This window comes from Ammospiza caudacuta, chromosome 5 (genome assembly GCF_027887145.1).
Source record: "Ammospiza caudacuta isolate bAmmCau1 chromosome 5, bAmmCau1.pri, whole genome shotgun sequence".
Taxonomy (NCBI): domain Eukaryota; kingdom Metazoa; phylum Chordata; class Aves; order Passeriformes; family Passerellidae; genus Ammospiza; species Ammospiza caudacuta.
In genome coordinates, this window is record NC_080597.1 from 59,431,856 (window position 1) to 59,448,948 (window position 17,093).

The 17,093-nt window shown below is 45.4% G+C and overlaps 1 protein-coding gene across 1 annotated transcript; it reads left to right on the forward strand.

Moving 5' to 3' along the window:
- The first annotated feature begins 11,349 nt into the window (after window positions 1-11,349).
- PIM3 (Pim-3 proto-oncogene, serine/threonine kinase) lies at window positions 11,350-16,353 on the forward strand. The gene is made up of 6 exons (XM_058805099.1): window positions 11,350-11,852; window positions 12,180-12,289; window positions 12,435-12,485; window positions 12,778-13,141; window positions 14,430-14,606; window positions 14,761-16,353. The coding sequence occupies exons 1-6, from the start codon at window positions 11,771-11,773 to the stop codon at window positions 14,943-14,945; spliced, it is 969 nt and encodes a 322-aa protein (XP_058661082.1). The 5' UTR covers window positions 11,350-11,770; the 3' UTR covers window positions 14,946-16,353.
- Window positions 16,354-17,093: the final 740 nt, after the last annotated feature.

Here is a 17,093-nt window from a genome sequence, read left to right on the forward strand (position 1 = left end):
TTCATCTTCTAGGAAACAATATGAAAAGTGCATTGATTCATTCTCTTCTTTTTGACTTCAGGACAGATTTGTAATTATGAAGGTTTAGATTTAAACTTCAGAGACTACCTTCAAACCATGTATTTCACACATTTTCAAAATGTAGGAAATTATTATAAAGTTTCTCACACTTCTCTTTTTCTTAAGGAGCCGTAATACAGAAAACCCAATTTCCCTGCAGACAGATGGCAAAGAACAGTAATTAAATGTGGAATCAAAAAATGTAAAATATTATGTTAAGAAAACCAGGTAACAGGGGAAATTAAAGCTATAGGCAGAAAATTTCTGCATTCAATAAGTACAAGAATTAATTTTTAATAAAATTTAGGAGTAAAAGAAATCCAGGCTCCTGTGAATTTGTTACAGAGCAGCATGAATATAAATTACATCAGAAAAGGAATTGTACAAACAATTGTAAATGACAACAAAATTGTAAATGATGAGGGAAAAGGCAGAGGTGTTCAGTATGTTTCTGTTTTGTATCTGGAACACAGCTAAGTGTGCTCTTGTACCATAAAATAACAATATTAGCTTTTCCAATATTAGCTAAGGATGATATTGAAGAGAATCAAGTAAAAATTAGCACAAAAAAGATAAACAGGCCTGAGTTACTTTCTCCCAAAAATCATAATTCATCAGGATCCTTGAGAATTTCAACACATTTTGAAGACATCTGATGGCCTTTTGTTTTGCCTTTCAGAATTTTTTTTGCCAATGCTTCAAATTAGAATTGTTATGGTGCAAGGGAAACTAATGGTACAGCTGCAACAGGACATAAGTTAAATGGGGAATTGTTAATGTATATTATTTAATCTCACCAAATACCACTTCTGCTTCTAGTATCATAGAATCATTTAGGTTGGAAAAGACCCTTAAGATCATTGAGTCCAGTCATCAACTGCCAAACACTGCCAAGCCCACCATTAAACCTTGTCCCTAAGTGCCACATCTACATACCTTTTAAAAACCTCCAGCGATGATGACTCAACCACTTCTCTGGACAGCTTCCTTCAGTTTGTATTTATATGGTCTAAATTTATGCAAAGGCAGTACATAAACGTGTGAATTCCTGCTGGCTGCCTCTCTGGAAGCATGATTGATATCTCACTGAAGTGTTACAGCAAGATGACTGCATTATTCCTGAAAAATTGACTCAAAGTTCATTGCTAGCCCACCTAACCAAATGCATCAGGACTTCTGAGTGAAGCAAGAATAACAAGCAAAAGACACAGAGGCTCTCCACGTGAGGAGGTAACCCAAACTCTTCATAGTAACAGAAGCCACAGTTCTTAACAGAAAGTGCTAGATACCTTTGTCTCTGACCCTAAATAGAACTGTCTGCAGTGGTTTTCTCATGTATTCTAAATACAAATCCTGGACTACTTAATGTTATCTGACTTACTATCACAACCAAAGTCTTCAGAAGCAAATAGCTGCTCCTGCTATTTGTGGAAGACGGAGAGTGGTGCATGTTATCAGTTTCCTTCTTGAGTGTCATCCAGAAAAAAAGGCCTACTCACCATTCCCTAAAGGCCTACTTACCATTCCCTACCTTAAGAAGTGCTGGATATACCTTTGGCTTTTCTACTCACTTTCTTGCAGCCAAGCCATTCAATCTTTTACAGTTTCCAGCTCCATCAACTTAGCATCTATCCACAGCTTCTACTTTAGTACCAACTAAAGAACATTCTTAGTGGCATGTTCAACACTACCAGCTCCTTCAATGCCCTTTTTCCTCTATCTTTCTTAAATGCAAATAATTCTGTTCCTTTTCACCTCATATGACATATGCGTTTCACATCTTACTATAAGTGCTCTTTTATACAACAAATACAGAGATAACCTGTACCAGGATTTAGAGTCCAGTATTCCTCCATCACACAAGACTACCCCAATCAGGAAGAGCACAGTCACAATGCTTCAATTGTGATTTCATTTAAAATTTAAATACTCAAGGCTCTAGAATAATGAACACTGCCTACCGCCACTTTACTGTTGAACATGCCCCAAATAAATAAAAGTTATTAGTGGACTCCACAATGGTGTCCATGGAATCTTGTGCTCAAAACTACACACCCTTCATTAACCTGGTACTCAGACCTCCCTCAGAAGCTACAGCTGCGCCATGTCTTAGTGCCAAGATTCCAGAAAACAGATCCTTCCTTCTTTTATATGGCCTTAAGCACTGAGGTATTTTAGTACTTTCATCACAAAACAAAGTTTCATTCAAAAGCAGATGTTTGTTGTTGCCCACTGCCAAACTCTATTAGGTACCTTTTTAAGACATACACTTCTTGATGACTGTCCGCAGCAGTACTGAGAGTTGGTCAAAAGTGACTGTCAAAAAATTCAAGTAATACACGATCTTCTTCAACCAGGGTGGACTTATTGTCTTGTATGTCTCATCTTTGGCTGCTAAATTGTGTTATCCTTTCTTGTTTTTTCTGAGGACATATTTTAGATCAGCCTAAGAGACTTACCAGCTTGAAATATGAGTGAAGTCTTTCTATCAGAAAGTGCAACAGCATGGTAGCATATTTTTTGCTAGATTTTCGCATTTAGAAAACAATTTTAAAAATTATAAGACACTAATTAACATAGACTATTATATTCTTTATGAAGTCCATGGAAACATGACAGAAAATGAAATATTATCATAAAGTTACTACACTACTGCAGATAAGACACACACAGTAAGGTGTCCTTTGATCATACAGTTATGTGGTTTATGGTACATATTTTAGTTATCTATGAATAAAACACTGAGCAAGGACAGTTACTACATTTTTGATTATAATACAATTACTGGAGTACATTCAGCTGAACCTTGATCAAAGATCATTTAAGAATACTCATTCCTTCCCTTCTTTTGTTATTATTATTTCAATAGTACATTAACAAATCAGGTACCAACTTTTTTGTATATGTTAAATGGAACCATCCTTCACACAGACTTAATCTAACTTCAAAAAATAAAAAAGGCAGCCTATTCTGGCAAGAGTAATAACCTTCTCCTCCACGTGAACTTCTGTTTTCAATTACACACACTAGCACAGTATTGAGGATCCTCAGCTTGCTGGAGATGCTGTCCCGTGTCTAGTACTAACAGCAGTAGCAGTGACTGGTGGCAGTTCTGCAGAGCACTACACGTGGGATGCGCGTGCAGGAGGGGAGTTTCTGCTGGTTAATAATTACATCCCTTTAGATTAGCAAAGACCAGGAGCACCAGTAGGCTGTCAATCACAGAGCAGGGGCACACCCATACAAAGTAATCTGGTGGTTCCCTCCTGTATATGGTTCAAAGGACAGATCTTATTTCTGTAATTACAGTACCTCCATAATATTCTTCTCGTTACAGAGTCGTTGAGAAGTTGAAGAGGTGAAAGTGGAAGTGGAAGCGCACAGGTGGTGATGCTAAGATAGTAGGAAAGATCTGAATATCTCCTACTGCTGAATTTTGGCTCATCAACCATTAATTAGGAACTTATGTAGTCATAAAACTGGTTGACAACTTAAACTGTTATGCCAAAGTGCATTGACCTATTGCATTTGAAATGTGAACTTATTCTACTATGTTCATATTACAGCTACCATATTATTATAACAGTTCTTCATTTAACTTGCCCACCAAGTGTCCTTTATGTCTCCTTTAAATTACCCTTCTTGTTTTTAACATTAGAAATGTATCTATATATTGAGTAAAATTAGTAGCATAGGTCCACATAAATATAATATTTGGCTACAATATTGGTATTATGTTTGAGCATAAATTTAGTGTCGAGATTCAAGAAAGATCAAGTGGAGAGTTGACAGCTCAGTATATTGTCTCTTTTTGCAAGACTTCAGCAATTTTATTACTTATTATTAGAATTGTTAATAATTCTAATTATTGAAAACCAATTAAACTTTCCTATCCATTCTCAAACATAGAAGGGCATATTTATATTGACACTGTTATAATGAATTTATTATTAACAAATTTTACTGGGAGTAGAGCCTTTTGGATCAATTCACAGATACAATGGAATGATCTAAATCTTATAACTGTGGTGGTCACAACTCAGATAATGCTTTCATATCTTCAAACTTCAAGGGGGAGGTAGAACACAATCCAGTTTCATCTGTACTCCAATATTTCTCTAAAACTCAAATGCAGTCATAAAACCAATGGGGGTTTTTGCTTCATCCCATACAGCAATGATGCAACAATGGCACAATAAATGTCTCTCTAAATTTTTACACAAAATCTTTAGATCATATGTTCCAGTGTTTCTTTAATTTTGATGGAAGGATTATGTATACACCTACTTTTGCAACTTGGTAATTTTACAAAATAACAAATAGAAGTAAACCTTGGGGCTTTTTGCTATTATGTATTTTTTCCCTCCTTGATTTTATTTGGTACATGTGGGCAAACACAAAACTCATTGAACAGTTTGTGATGTCTTACTATTTCCATTAATACATAGATTATAGGTTGAAAACCACTCATTTTGACTATCCCATTAAACAATCATTGAACACAGATCAATTTTTCACATCATTGCAGCAGTTCAAATATAACACTACTGGCCCAAACAAAAGAATTACAGGAGCAAACACAGGAATTTATTAGGAATTGCCTTGGTACACAAACTACTCTACCACTTTGGTTTACTCTATATAAAGATTCCAGAGCAGGCAGAGGTGGATCATATTCCTTACTCCTTGCCTACATTCTTTATTCATTAATTTGCTGATGACAGTATCAACTCATTCTGCAAGACATAAAGTTGTTTTCCACACATTGAAATTTGATACTTAATAGCCCTTCTACTATTTTTATCCTCCAATTATAACTTTGAATATACTTGTTATCACTAAAAATACAATACTCTTTTTAATCTTGTTACATTCTTGGTCTTTGTGACTTGGCAGTGAGTTCCATGGTCTAATTACAAGTTTTATATATAGAGGTAATTACAGGTTGGGTTTGGGTATTTTTTCAGTTTTGGAAGTTACCTTTTAATTCTCCTTGATGTTTCTCAGCTCATGTTAAATGAGAGAGAACACAGTCATCTGATCTGTGGTACCTAGACCATTATTTTACTGTATCCCCTTTCTTGATCTTCCCTCTAAAGTGAAAAAAAGACCTAATCTTTCAAAAGAGTTTTTTTTTTTCATATCCTCAGTCATTCCCATTACCTTTCCTTGATCCCACTTTAGTTCTTCAATACACTTTTTGAAATAGGGAAAACAGCTGCTGAAGTTGTGCAATCTCTCCACTGAATACAAAGTCCCACCTGCAAAACAGTGAATGATAAGGTCCTGAGAGCCCAGTTCTGTACAGAGCCATGCTTTTTGAATCATAAATATTAATACCCTGGAGACTTTCCAGTCTGACTTCACTTGACTCAATGTCATGGTATCTAATGCAAGTTGTGTATCAAATCTGTAAGTTCTTTATATACACAAACATATCTTCTTCCATTATTTTAAACTCAGCTTCAATACCAGGTCTTCAGTTATGGGAGAACTACATCCACAGTGAGGCTCTTTAACCCACCTGTCCTTTACTTCTAGAGTTTGTTGTTTTCTCAGTTCTCGGCCTGGGAAATGCTTCCTGTGTGACATTTAAAGAGCTAACTAACACCAGGTGGGGAAAAAATAAATAAAGCGCAGATACTTCTAGACTGTTGTGGAAAGAGGTCAAGTAAACAAAGTAGATTGAGCTAGTAGAGCTTCATGTTTTAAGACACCAGTCCTAACCATTGCATTCTCTTTGGAAGCCCTTTCAGTTTTCAGCCTCCTTTTAATAGTCCCTCATTATCGGTCTCACTAATGCTTATGGTAGGAGTCAACTTTGACTGAACACATTCAGGATATTGATTTATAAAGGAAAAGAATGTGCAATATATGAAAATGTACAGTGTATTACTGAAGAAGTTGTCAATTTCTTTCTGTTCATCATGAGCCAGCAGTGTCCTGTTCTGGGCCAGTCATGTTCTGGGTTGCATCAGGCACAGCATCATTGACTGGGTGAGGGAGGGGATTGTCCTGCTCTGCTCTGCACTGGGACAGCCTCACCTCAAGTCCTGGGGGCAGTTTTGGGTGCCACAACATAAAAAAGACATTAATCTATTAGAGATTGTCCAAAGGAGGGCCATGAGGATGATGAAGGGTTTGGAGAGGAAGCAGCTGAGGTCACTTGCTCTTTTCAGCCTGGAGGAGACTGAAGGAAGACCTCACTGCAGCCTACAACATCCTCATGAGGGGGAGCGAAGGAGCAGCCACTGATCTCGTCACTCTTATGACCCACTACAGGACTCGAGAAAACAAGGTGAAGATGAGTCAGGGAAGGTTTGGGTTGGATATGAGGAAAAGACAACCACCCACACGGTGGTTGAGCACTGAACAGGCTCCCCAGGGAAGTGGTCAAAGCACCAGCCTGAAAGAATTCAAGAAGCATTTGAAGAACGCCCTTGGGCATATGGTGTGAGTGTTTGGGTGCTCTGCCCAGGGCCAGATTATGATCTTTACAACTCAGCATATTCTACATTCTATGATTCTCTAACCATTCATCATTTCAACAACATGTTCTTAAATGCAAAGAAATAAAGAGAGGTTGTGGCTTCACAAGACACTGGTCAAAAGAAAAGCACTGGAGTGGCTGAAACAAGTGGCCTAACAACTGACCTGTAAGACTTGGCAGAGTCATTAATATTTCTTATATGTCCTAATTTTCAAGTAAACAGGGAAATATAGCAGAAGCCTTCCTTAGCAGTACAGGGTATATATGACTGAGCTCAAACAACAAAATCCGAGCATATGGAAGGTGAAAGTGGGGACACAATGAGTAGGAGGAGCACAGGAGCATTTCCTGAGCATGCAGGGATGGAATTAGAGGGGCAATGCTTATATGCAGTTAAAATTGAGGAAGGATCATCAGGGTAAGGACACTTTTGCGACAAAATAAGAGACTGAGTAAAATCTAGGCCAACTGCCGAATACAGCAGGTGACTTTGTGACACAGCACACGGGCATTCGTTTTATCTGCTTCTACTGGCATGGTCAGCTCTCAGGGATGCCAGAGTTCCATGTAAAGTAGCAAGGATCAAGTCAGGGTCTAATTAAACAAGATAAAAATGTCATACACGTCCATGGGATTGGACAGGACACATCTGAGAGTACTAAGAGTGACAGAAAAAGTCATTGGAAGGGCACTCAGTCCCTTGTGAAAGGTCACAGTGATCAGAAGAGGTTTCTAACAACTGGAAAATGTTACATCTGTCTTAGGAAATTGCAAAAAATTGCAAAAGGAGGATCTGGGTGGTGAAAAGATGATCAACCTTCTCTCAGTTGCTGGGGCACAGAGCAAGTACTCATAGAAATCATTACCACAACATCAAAAATGTTATTGAGAACAGCTATCTCGAATTTCCCAAGGACAAACTGTGTTTAGTCACTCTGATTGTCTTCTACAACTGCATTACAGGCTTCCCTGGGTGAGATTAGAGTAGGTGTTACTCCCCTTGCCTGTGAACTTTGATAGTTCTGCAGCCAGATTGGGAAGATATAGGTATACTACAAGGTGCATTAAAAACTGACCAGTTCATGGGCCTCAAAATGTAGCTAATAACTGTTTCAACTCCAATTAGCAGGTGACTCCAAGGGATATTTCTTAGGATCAATAAAATGGCTGATATTATTTAACTTTTTCATCCGTGACCCTTGGAAATACAAGGTGACAACAAATCAAGGGGGCTGTTGATATCCTGGAGGGTACAGCTGCTATTCAAACTAGTTGAATAAGTGTATAACACACACATCTGTACTGGACTTCCAAAACGAGAATGCCAGGATCCCACATGTGGGACAGGACACAGGCAGGGAGAGTGCAGGCTGGAAGTAACGGTTCCACAGGAGAAGACCCAGAGGACCACAAACCAACAAAGCCAGCAGTGTGTGCCTGCAGAAATGAACACTGACCACATCTTGGAGTGCCACAGCCTGCAGGTCAAGGGACATGATTACTGCCCTCTCTTCAGCACAGATGAAGCCACATCTAGGGCACAGTGTTCAGTTTGTTCTCTTGCGAAATGAAAGAGAGACTGAAGAGAATCAAGCTAAGAGTCATTAAGGGAGCTCTGGCATATAAGGAGGTCGAGTGACCTAGAAATACCAATATTCTTGTAAGTTTAATGGACATTTACTGCCAGAGCATTCTTAGCAGTATTCCTTATGGTCACATTATGAGAACAGATGCATTTTTTTAGTCCCATCCAACACTACAATGGCTATATAAGTACATATTAGAGGCCATTAATGTCACTGGTGCAGTACCTGATGATGTGCCACAGCAAATTTTGAGCTGGGTTCCATACAGACATTAAAAGGTAGCCTGAAGGGAGTACTGCTCTGCAAGCAGAAAATTCCATGGATCTTCCATATTCCTGTGCCTGACAAACTCACTCCTGCTCAGGGACTGTTGCACAGAAAAATGAATCCTAAATCAAACTGGCATCCTACTCATGAATGATTTTCCATTTATAGTAACAAAGCCACTGTTAAAGTGGCCAAAACTAGTTTATAAAATATTTCTGCAGCTATAATTGTTTAGGACCACTGAACTGCATGTTCCAAGCCAGATCAAAAGGAGCACCACAAACCCTGTGTAAAGACAGGGTAAATTCCATGTCTGGGATCCATCTGTAATTCTGTCAAACCAAGAGTGCTTGTAGCTGTTTACAAATTAAATGTCTGTCTGCCAAAATTAAGTGAATGAAGAACAAATACCCCCTTATCACCCTTTTTTTTTTTTTTACAGTAACTATCTTGTTTTCTTTAATGTTAAATGTAAAATAACCTCCCTTTCACATTGATGTGAAAATACAAATCAGATTGGGGGTTACATCAATGCCAGGATTGATCCCAGAATTTTCAGATTACCATTTTGCTACAAATATATATGTGGAAAGATATGTTATTTTTTTTTTATAGCTGACACAGCTGAAGACGTAGCTTAAATGCAACAGGATTTTGAGGGAACTGTATTATTTCCTAAACAGGTTCAAAGTGAATGTATCACCGATTTACTATAGATTGGCCGCACACAGAGATGAATTTAAGCAATTCTAAATATAGTTGGAATTACAAGACCTGATGTTTTTAGGTTTACAGACTAGTGATGCATGCATGATTTTTCATGCCTGGTCATATTAAAAAAAGCACGAATTAGTAACAACTTGCAGTGTTAATACCATAAATAACTAGCACTTACACATATTACGTGTATTAACTTTTATTGATGTGATTTGAGAGAGCCAAAAGGTAGAGTTTAACAAAAAATAAAAAAAAAAAAAAGGAAAAAAAAAATCTTTTTTATTGCTTTATCTCATAAACCCATATCATTAGCTTTAAGGAAAAAAAAAATCCATAGACATGAAACCTCCTGAATTCCTCAGCTACTCAATACCTCAATGGTTTGTTTTGGAGCCCCTGCAAATTGGTCTGTATGACAAGCAGTAACTTTAATAGGCCAACAGATCTATCTTCAAAAAATACATCCTGGGACATGAAGGGTTGAAACTGCGCCTGCAAACTTGACCTTTACATCAGCTGGTCTAATCTAATAAAAGATATTACTTCTCCCTAGAAGTCCTTGCTTTGTTTATGGGCACGACCGCCCGGGATTACAGCAGTGCTATTATCAGACAATGCCAACTGCTAGGCTCTCCCCGAGAGCCCGGCTGGGAGGGGCTGCCCAAAACGCCCCCACACCGGGGATCCCCGCGGAGCTCCGCTCCCTGCAGCTCCGCCGCCGTTCCACCTGGCCCGCGGCGGCTGACAGGGCCGTGGTGGGTGACAGCGCGGCGGTGTCACCGGCCTGGCGGTGACAGGGTGCGGAGGGGCGGCCGCCGAGCTGTCTGCAAACGGCGGGGTGCTGCCGGCCTGAGCGCCAGCGCCTGGAGCGCATCTGGGCTGGGCTCGCAGTAGCTACTGGAGCGTTCAATTAAGATGTTGATGCCCACCCAGCATCGCAGTCAATTTCTAAAGCAGTCGCCCACAGCTTTGCTGGACAGACACTCGGCAAGATGCCCTCGATGCTCTCGGGCTTCTCCCTCCGCCTGGGCGCCCCGAACGGTCTGGGTATCCCTTCAGAAAAGGCGGGAGCCGCGGCGGAGCCCGGAGCGCGGTGCCCGGCGCGGCCTCAGGGCACAGGGACCCCCGCGGCCTCGCTGGCACGGGACGCGCCCCCATTCCTGTTGATGCAGCGCCCCCTGCGGGGCGGGCGGCGGCGGCGGGCAGTGGAGCAGCTCCGTGCCCTCTCCAGGCGCGGCGCCTCGGTGGGGCGGGAAGCGCTCAGCTCCTCCGAGCTGCGCCGCCAGGACTCCGGCGCCCGCCGTCGCGCCGCACCGGCCCCGCGGGGCTTCCGCACAGGGGAGGTGACTGACAGAGGCAAGCGCGGAGGGCAGGCGCCGGCGTCCCCCCGCGCTGGCACGGGGCCGAACTGCGCCGAGGCGAGGGGGCAGCGCTGGGGAGGAGGAGGAGAAATCGCCGCTGAGGGCGAGGGAGCGCGCCGCGTGCTCCCTGGGGAGCACCGGCTGGCAAAATGAGCGGAGTCCGACCACCATGCCGGGGCTCCTGGAACCCCAGGCGCGCTCCGCAGAGCCGCGGCCCACCGTGCCCCGGCAATGTTGCCGCCCCGCCTCCGCGCAGCCCCGGACGCGGCGGCTCGGAGCGACCTTCCCGCAGCCCGGGGCGGGGCGCACCCGGCGCGCCGCGGCATTCCCGCCCTGCCGCCGCCTGGCCGCGCGCCGCATGCAAATGAGGGCTCTCCTCATTGGGCCACACCGGGAGCCCTTTGAAAGGGCGCCCGGCGATTGGCCGCGCGGCAGCGTTAACGCGCACGGGAGAATCTCCCCCCCCGCCTTTTTTTTTTTTTTTTTTTTTTTTTTTTTTTTTTTTTTTTTTTGCCGCTAATGTGTGATGCGTTCCTCTCAGACGATGTGTAACTCTGCGCGCCGGTTACTACAGATTAAGTAGTTCCCAGCCCCCCGCCCTCCCCGTGTCCGCCCGTGCGGTGGGGCGGGATAGGGCGCTGCAGTCACGGCCGCCACCCCGCGGGGGCTCCGGCGCAGAGGGGAGGGGGCGGCGGGGACGGCGGGGAGAGGTGTTTCCCCCCTCCCCCGCGGAGGGATATTCTCGGCGCTCTCGCCGCACTCTGCCCGCACCAAAATATTGGGAGTTAAGAGGCGGCACGGCGGCGCCGCCGGCTCAGAAGCGCGCGGGCAGCTCGGCGGCGGCGCGGTCTGTCCTCCGCCCGCCACGGCTCCACTGCGGCGCCCAGCCCGCTCCTGCCACCGCGGCCCCCGCAGGGGCGGGCTCCACGCGCGGAGCCGAAGCCCCCGGACTTGTCTGCCTCCGCGGAGAGCTATAGTTCTGCCTGTGCCTGCCTGCGCCCCGAGCGGCTTTCGCCGGGTGGAAGAAGAAACGCGGGAGCGGCGCGTTCGCTGATAGCGTTTCTCCGGAGGACTTTGTGCGACCGACACTTGGACTACTGCCGGCGGGGACGGACCCCCAAGGACTTCGTGGGTTCCCGCTCCCGGCCGAAGAAGGAGCCGCGCAGAAGCTTTCGGCGGCCCGCCGCCCTCCGCCGGCTCCGGAGAGAGGAGAGCCGCGCGGAGCCGAGAGGACGCCGGCGGAGCTGCCGCGGGGAACTAACTCGACGTTTTTCTCCCCTCCTCGGAAGATGTTGCTTTCCAAGTTCGGCTCGCTGGCGCACATCTGCAGCCCCAGCATGGACCACTTGCCGGTGAAGATCCTCCAGCCAGGTACGAGGCTGGGGTGTCCCTGCCAGCGCCGCGCCGGAGGGGCGCGGACCGGCCCTGCGTTACCGGGGCGTTGGGTTCGGCGTCTCGCAACTCACGCAGCTGCGTTTATATATTTTTTAAATTTTTTTTAACAGAAAAATATTTTTTTATAAAGCCTTGGTCGGAATCAGGGCAGCGCACACAGTATGGTTCTGCCAGGCAGAGCGTTTGTGGGCTTTTATTTTTTTACATTATTTATTATTTTTATCATTATTACTGTTATTATTATTTTTCGGGTGCAGCGCGGTTGCGGACATTAACGCGGCATTTTCCCTCTTGTTTACGCAGTGAAAGTGGAGAAGGAGCCCTTTGATAAAGTCTACCAGGTGGGCTCCGTGCTGGGCAGCGGGGGCTTCGGTACCGTGTACGCAGGGAACAGGATCGCCGACGGGCTGCCGGTGAGGCGCGGGGCTCCCGGGCGGGGGCGGCGGGCGGGAGCGTGGCGCGGGAAGCGGCGGGCGCGGCCGGCCCGGCCCTCGGCGGCGGGGCGCAGGCTGAGCCCGCCCCGCCGCTCACGGCGCCTCCGTTCTCCGCACTCCGCAGGTCGCCGTGAAGCATGTGGTGAAGGAGCGGGTGACCGAGTGGGGCACCATTGTAAGTACCCGGGGGGGCTCCGGGGGTGCCGCGGGACTCCGCCGCGGCGAGGCCATTGTGTGGGCGGTGGGGCCCGCCCCGCTGGCGCGGCCTCTGCGTCGGGAGGGAATTTGGCGGGGGTTCGCAGCCGCAGCGCCGCGCCCGCCCCTCGGACTGCGGCAGCGGCAGAGGGGGCCCGCCGGCCGCGCCCTCCTCCCCGCCCTGCGCGCCCTCCCCGCCTCCCTCCCCTCAGCGCGGGGGTGCCCCGGGCCGCGCCACCTCCCCGCTAACCCGCGCCCCTTTTTCTGCCCAGAGCGGCATCATGGTGCCCCTGGAGATCGTCCTTCTCAAGAAGGTGGGCTCCGGCTTCAGAGGGGTCATCAAGCTGCTAGACTGGTACGAGCGGCCCGACGGGTACCTGATCATCATGGAGCGGCCCGAGCTGGTGAAGGACCTGTTCGACTTCATCACGGAGAAGGGTGCCCTGGACGAGGAGACGGCCCGCGGGTTCTTCCGGCAGGTGCTGGAGGCGGTGCGCCACTGCTACGGCTGCGGCGTGGTGCACCGGGACATCAAGGACGAGAACCTGCTGGTTGACCTCCGCACGGGCGAGCTGAAGCTCATTGATTTTGGCTCAGGGGCCCTCCTCAAGGATACAGTCTATACCGATTTCGACGGTACGTGCCTCCCACCCTTCCCGTGCCCCTCCCGAGGTGATGCCCTCCCCAGAACTGCCGCTTAGCCCCCTTCCAGTGACCAGTCACAGCAAGCAGAGCCCCTGGTGCGGGGGTTCATATCAGGTCTATCGGTAATGGAAACCCGTGGACCCGAAGCCGCTTAGGGGGTGTTCAGTTGCGTAGGAAAGAAGCGATTCCAGGCAGTGACGCAGCAGTTTATGTTTCCCTGTCTTGGAAAAAGCGGGGTTTTTTTCCTAGAGGGCGATCTGTTTACATGGAGGTTTTGCCAGTGTCGGATGTTTCCATGCGTGGATATGCAGTTTTTATATGCGGTGGTTTTTTTTAACTCGGAGTGGTGCCTCCCCCGCTCCCATTCTGCCAGTGTCCTGGAAATCCCGCATTGCAGATTTTAAAGCGATGGGGACAAATGCACTCCCTCGAAATGATTTGCCACAGTGGCTGGGGTCGATGCTTTAGAGGTGGGAAAGCTGAACACAAGCCAGCGTGTGACCAGGGGGAGCGTTTCCCCCAGTCCTTGGAGTAGCACTGATGTAACCGGGGTCCCGCTCCCCCCCGCCCCAGCTGCCGCGCTCACATCTGTTTGTTGTGAAACCCGAAGCCCTGCCGCACGTGACCCTCGCATCACGAATTCCCCGTTTTGTTTGGTATCCAAGGAGCCCTCGGACCCTGGAGGGAGGGAGGAGGAGAAGGGGGGCGAGTTGGGAAAAGCTGCCGCATAGAATCCCCGGGGGGAGGCCTTAAAAACATAGAAACCGTAAGCGGTCCTATTTTGTTTACTGCCCTGTGGAATTGGATAAAGCAGATTAGCCCCGTGTAATGCGGGCAGACCTGAGTTTCACCTTCTTGTCGCCCTCTCCTCCTCCCTGCCAGCCCCCTTTGTCCTTTTGTGTCTATTTTTGGTGTGATGCTGCAGACGCCACGTGGTCAGTGAAAGGGAGCTTGCCTCAGTAAACAGTCAGCTGATGGGGCTGTGTTATTCCTTGCAACAAAATAGAACAACCGGATGGGCCAAGTCTGTTGATGGTGTAACCCTGCAGATGACCTGAAATTACACTGCTAATGGCTTTGGCTTGTGAAAAATTTAAAGCTGTTTAGTTTTCTGGGTTTGGTGTTGATTTTTTTATGGGTTTTTTTTTTTTTTTGGTTTTTTGAAATTCCTAAATGTCAAGTTTTTGAATTTAACTTAGCTCTGCTAGAAGGAGCTGAATAATGGGGAAACACTTTAAACCTTTAACTCTAATTGTGTTGTTTTTTTTTTTTCTTTCAGGAACGAGAGTATACAGCCCTCCAGAGTGGATCAGATACCACAGATACCATGGGCGGTCAGCAACAGTATGGTCTCTGGGAGTGCTGTTATATGACATGGTTTGTGGAGACATCCCTTTTGAGCAGGATGAAGAAATCTTGAGGGGGCGATTATACTTCAGGAGAAGAATTTCACCTGGTAAGTTCTGCAGAAGTCCATTTGGTTTTTTTGTTTGGGGTTTTTTTTTTTAATGGTCTTGTACTCATGAGCTTGTGTGGGTGGATTTTTGTTACTGAGGATTGTAATTTTTTTTACTTTTTTAGTCTAATACAGCTTTCTTTTTTTGTTACAGAATGTCAACAGCTGATCAAATGGTGCCTTTCACTGAGGCCTTCAGACAGACCAACACTTGAGCAGATTTTTGACCATCAATGGATGCACAAATCTGAAGTAGTGAAGTCTGAGGACTGTGACATAAGGCTACGGACCCTTGATACTGATGTATCTAGCACAAGTTCAAGTAATGAGAGTCTGTGAATTACTAAGGACCTCGCACTGGGAGGGGGAGCTTCAAGCAGAAAGACCACAGTGCTGCTGCCAATACATAGGAGGGGCTAGAAAAATGCATTCATTATTCTGTAGTTGAATCTTTGTCTGAGGGACTTGATTTTGTTTTCCCCCTTTGCTGGTTTCTGCTTTGGAATGAGAGATTTCCTTTGGAAACGCTGATGTTTGGGAGTTGCAGGCCAGTACTTAGTCAAAGACTGACCTTATTAAGAAAGCAGTGACCTCTTGAATATATGGTAAACTTTTTTGCTCTCATAGAGCCTGGACTAGATTTTATTTGCTTTTGAGTGCCTTTTTGAAAGCTGCTTCAGTGGGACTTTCTTTTTTGAGCTGTCTATGTCCAAAGAAGATCCAGTTCATTATAGGAATTTGCTCCCTTCAGACTCAGTGCTGGGGGAAGCAGCTCCTATGATGCATTGGAGAACCTGTTCGGTGATTGAATGAAGTAGTCCCATCCACTGGTGATGGAATACTTGAACACAGACATTTCACTCCTGCCCCCTGCCCTTTACAAATCCAACCCACCTCTGCTGCTCAAAATATTTCCTATAGCCTGCACAGAATATGAACAGGTATATCGGCTTCTTTATCAGAAACATTTATTCATGTTTCCTTTTATCATCTCTACCATTGGGCATGAGAAGCCCCTTTCTCAACTCCCCCCAGCCTTTTGTCACCCTGCGAGTCTTAAAGTATGTATGGGCATGTTGAATGCACAATCAATGCAATATTCAAGGACTTCTACTTTTTTTTTTCCATACCTGTATAATGTGTTTATGTAAACTTGGTTTTTCCCGTGTACTATACAGTTATTTATTGTTTGGATTTTAGAAGACCTCCCACAGTTTTCAACTGTGGCTATTTATTTGGTTAATTTATTTGGTTAGAGTTATTCAACACTGTGCTTTCCCCTCCTTCTCCCCATGGGAATTCTAGTGGTTTGCCCATGGCACTTTTTTTTCTGCATTCCTGTCAACTTTTGGTTACAAAAAAATAAAAATAAAAAAAATTTCTGATCTTACCAGTCTTTTGTTGGAAGATGGGAAATTGTTGTACAAAGTCTAATTTAAGGGAAATAGAATGACTTTTTAAAGTTAGTCAGTATGCCTTTTGTCTGGTATTATTGTACCAGAAGTGTAAAGTAATGCTGTTTGGAAGGGTTTTAAATTATTGACATTGTACAGTCTCCGTGCATTGGCTCTGGAAGGTAGAGTGGCAGAGTCATAAACCTTAATTTATTTTAATAGCTGTGTTTCTGTGATCTGGTTGCATTTATGCAGCTTGGATTTGGATTTTTTTCTTCTGTTTAACGGTGTGAAATGTATGGAGATCATATTTTTTATACAGGTATTTCAATTAAACTTTTTTGTATATAACAGTTCTGTGTTTGTGTACTTACTTTTACCTTCATTGTTACTTGTGATGAGCTGGGAAACACACTCTGTTACCATCTCAACCCTTGTTAGAGGCCTGCAGCAGCTGAGCCAGAGTTAGGAGAAGGTCTATGCCATTAAGCAGTGACCATTGTGAAAGAATTAAGCAATCCCTCCCCTGAGCTCTATCTGCTCCTCAATCACTGCGTTTGATGCTGGACTGAGGAAGGAGTACAATACAACAGCACTAATGGCCTACATAAAAGGGAATTGGCCCTGTAATTGTGGGACTTTTACCTCTGTAAACACTGAATATCAGTGTACTTGTCCTTAAGTATAACAAGGAAGGGGTTCTGTAGCTGCTGGTGGTTACTGTTTTCACAGTTGATATGTTTACTTTCCATTACATTCAGTTTCCTTCTTCCCACTTACACCTTCCTTCTCGGGCTGGGTGAGGACTTCTGGTAAAGGGACTGCATTCTTGGGGATCAGGGTGATTGTTTTCCTTCAACTCCTAGATTATCAAAGACGGGTGTGTCTGTCACTTGATGGAGTATGATACAGTGGAGCATGTGCCATTCTCACCTACAGCAGAGGACAAGAGAAATGTCCTCAGCATTTATATCTTCACATCTTGGGAGTCAAGTCCTGCAGATTGACGATTTCATCCTCGTTTCTCTGTAGCCGGAGACTTACCTGACTTGGTCTTGTTGCGGGGGCGGTAGTGATTACAAGGTTTAACTAC

Bases quoted from the DNA above. Each gene is read 5' to 3' on its own strand.
- PIM3 (XM_058805099.1), top strand. From the start codon at position 11,771: ATGTTGCTTTCCAAGTTCGGCTCGCTGGCGCACATCTGCAGCCCCAGC. The intron at 11,853-12,179 runs GTACGAGGCTGG...TTGTTTACGCAG, and splicing joins GGTGAAGATCCTCCAGCCAG to TGAAAGTGGAGAAGGAGCCC. The intron at 12,290-12,434 runs GTGAGGCGCGGG...CGCACTCCGCAG, and splicing joins GGATCGCCGACGGGCTGCCG to GTCGCCGTGAAGCATGTGGT.